Here is a 3,293-nt window from a genome sequence, read left to right on the forward strand (position 1 = left end):
CTTCATCAGACTGATAAGAAGAATGACAATGTGGAGTCTCTAGATCTAATGCCTCTTGGTGAGGTTGGTACAACTACCGACGGAGAAGATGACTTGTTTAGTAGGACTAGAGGAGAGGAAGCGAAATCGACCGCAGCCAGTGACTCTGTTCCTCAGGTTGGTAATGAGAGGAGTGGTTCAAGTTGGGGAGAACCTAAAGCACGGTAAATTTGATGGATTGATAAACAAGTATTACATTTCTGGTTAGGGTTATATATTTTGTGTATGTATAATTGTTGAATAAAAACATTATTGTACTTACAATATACGGTTGGGAACTATACAGTCTTTGCCAGTTTAAATTAGCTGGCAAAGAAACAATAGCAGTTTAAATTAAAATAATAATTAGCTAACTCAAATTTATATATCTTTCTACAGATATGCTAAGATCTATATTAACATTTTTGAAATATATTTTGTATTCTAATTTTTTATTTGTAATATTTATATAATTAATTTTTTGTTATTTGAGTAAATGTTAAATAAAATATTTGTAATAAAATCTAACCATAATATCTTACTTTCCTTAATTACATAATGGAAATATCTATACAAAATCACAATTCAATTACATAATTTTTTATTGTCTATACACTAAATATATATAACATTGCATCATGTATATTAAAAATTAAAGAAACTTAAACAAGTATAATATAAAATTATAAAAAAACTATGAAATTTTTTAGTGTTATGTCGCTATAACAGGGTTGTCCAAGTGCATCACCTGTCATAATAGAATTTCCGCCAAATCAAGAATGCTTAGATGGTGTAACGGTTAAACTCGACAATGAATATCCGTTCACTAATCCAAATGACATATTTTTCTAAAACTTTATATGTTAATTTTGTGATGCAATCTCAGTTTCGTTTTGTTAAACATAGTGTACTTTAAAAATATTGTTTCTCCCAATGTTTTGGGTTAAAATCAATCTTGATGAAATCTTGTTTTATATTTCACTTTTTTATCATCTTATAGAATTGTAGTTCCAGTTGATAATATGTCTTCTGAGATATGCTACACATATTACATGTCACTTTTTGTAACGGCTTACGTATCATTTTTTCTATCTTTTTTTAAATGGATTTTTTTTTCAAGAGTCTTTGTTATAGTTTTCCCAAAAAAAAGTGTGACCCTTACAATGTCTTCATTTTTTATCAAAACTTTTAAGTTTACTTGAGTAATTAATCTTTTCTTTTTCTTTAAGTGAAATTTAATAATAAATCTTTGTAGTATNTTTGAAATATATTTTGTATTCTAATTTTTTATTTGTAATATTTATATAATTAATTTTTTGTTATTTGAGTAAATGTTAAATAAAATATTTGTAATAAAATCTAACCATAATATCTTACTTTCCTTAATTACATAATGGAAATATCTATACAAAATCACAATTCAATTACATAATTTTTTATTGTCTATACACTAAATATATATAACATTGCATCATGTATATTAAAAATTAAAGAAACTTAAACAAGTATAATATAAAATTATAAAAAAACTATGAAATTTTTTAGTGTTATGTCGCTATAACAGGGTTGTCCAAGTGCATCACCTGTCATAATAGAATTTCCGCCAAATCAAGAATGCTTAGATGGTGTAACGGTTAAACTCGACAATGAATATCCGTTCACTAATCCAAATGACATATTTTTCTAAAACTTTATATGTTAATTTTGTGATGCAATCTCAGTTTCGTTTTGTTAAACATAGTGTACTTTAAAAATATTGTTTCTCCCAATGTTTTGGGTTAAAATCAATCTTGATGAAATCTTGTTTTATATTTCACTTTTTTATCATCTTATAGAATTGTAGTTCCAGTTGATAATATGTCTTCTGAGATATGCTACACATATTACATGTCACTTTTTGTAACGGCTTACGTATCATTTTTTCTATCTTTTTTTAAATGGATTTTTTTTTCAAGAGTCTTTGTTATAGTTTTCCCAAAAAAAAGTGTGACCCTTACAATGTCTTCATTTTTTATCAAAACTTTTAAGTTTACTTGAGTAATTAATCTTTTCTTTTTCTTTAAGTGAAATTTAATAATAAATCTTTGTAGTATATGTTTCTTAGAAACTAATGTTTCACTTCAATTTTATGTATATGTTTAGAATTTTATAAATATAATTACATATATTGGCTTTTTACTCCACCATGCATTACAATCTTACTTCCATTCTAAAACTCATTAACACATTATAAATTTTGCAATATGATCATTTTTTGGTTACAATTTGAATAATAACATTATTACTAACATATTCATAGTGTTATTTTTACTATTTGAAAATTTCATTTATGTTACTTAATTCATTTTATATAGTTATTATTTCATTATTTAATAAAACAAATTTCTATTACCTTATTGTTTTTGCTATTTTAAATTTCATTAATTTTACTTAATTTTTTTTTAAAATTTATTTTTACTATTATTAATTATAAGTAATAAATATGCAATGAATAAATATTTAAAATAGTAAATTTTAATAAAAAGAAATATAGCATTGTTTAGGTGGATGCTGATGTAGAGGAAGGAGAAGAGAGGAAAGTTATCTTTATATATATAGATAGATATTTTTTCTATGAGCCATATTATTTTTTGCTTAATTAATATGTTTATATTGATTGTGTTGATATTGAAGATGTATGTAAATGTTGATTAAAAACAGTATACAATAAAAATCTAAGGATTTTCTCTTAATATTTTATTTTCAACTATTAATTTTTTTTCCTGGGGGCAAATCTCCCATCCATTTTTTTCCTGTTTTAATTATTATTTTTCTTAAATCAATGGCATTGATAAAAATATTATGAATATCCTTTTAGAGCATATATAGAATAATATTTGTGGACAATCAACAAAAAAATTTAAGCTAATAGCCTCGCGAAAAGAATTTTTTTTTTTTCGTTAAGTACTAAATCCTATATATATTTTTTTTTCTTAAGGATAACGCCTTTATATATAATAAATATATTACTTTCAAACCCTAGGACACCAGATCGTATATTACTTTTCTTGATGATGAACTTGGAGAAAGGAGCCGAAACGAAACAGATCTTGATTCGTGATCATGACGTAAAAACAGAGTTAGAAGTGTACATCTTTGAAGCATTCGCAATGGATGAAAGAGATGTTTCGAAACCATACTATGGCCCTAACTACTATTTCATCAAGGCATGGATAGACGAGACCAAAGAATACGGGACAAAAGTGGTGAAGGATTCCTTTGTGGTTAACCAAAGA

General features: G+C 25.2%; 1 protein-coding gene across 1 annotated transcript; it reads left to right on the forward strand.

Moving 5' to 3' along the window:
• Positions 1 to 3,043: 3,043 nt before the first annotated feature.
• Positions 3,044 to 3,293, forward strand: LOC109131671 (the record flags this gene model as incomplete). The annotated part of the gene is given in 1 exon segment (XM_019242839.1): positions 3,044 to 3,293. A coding segment is annotated over 1 exon segment (225 nt), but the record flags the coding sequence as incomplete, so codon positions are not given.

This window comes from Camelina sativa, unplaced genomic scaffold (genome assembly GCF_000633955.1).
Source record: "Camelina sativa cultivar DH55 unplaced genomic scaffold, Cs unpScaffold01736, whole genome shotgun sequence".
Lineage (NCBI taxonomy): Eukaryota > Viridiplantae > Streptophyta > Magnoliopsida > Brassicales > Brassicaceae > Camelina > Camelina sativa.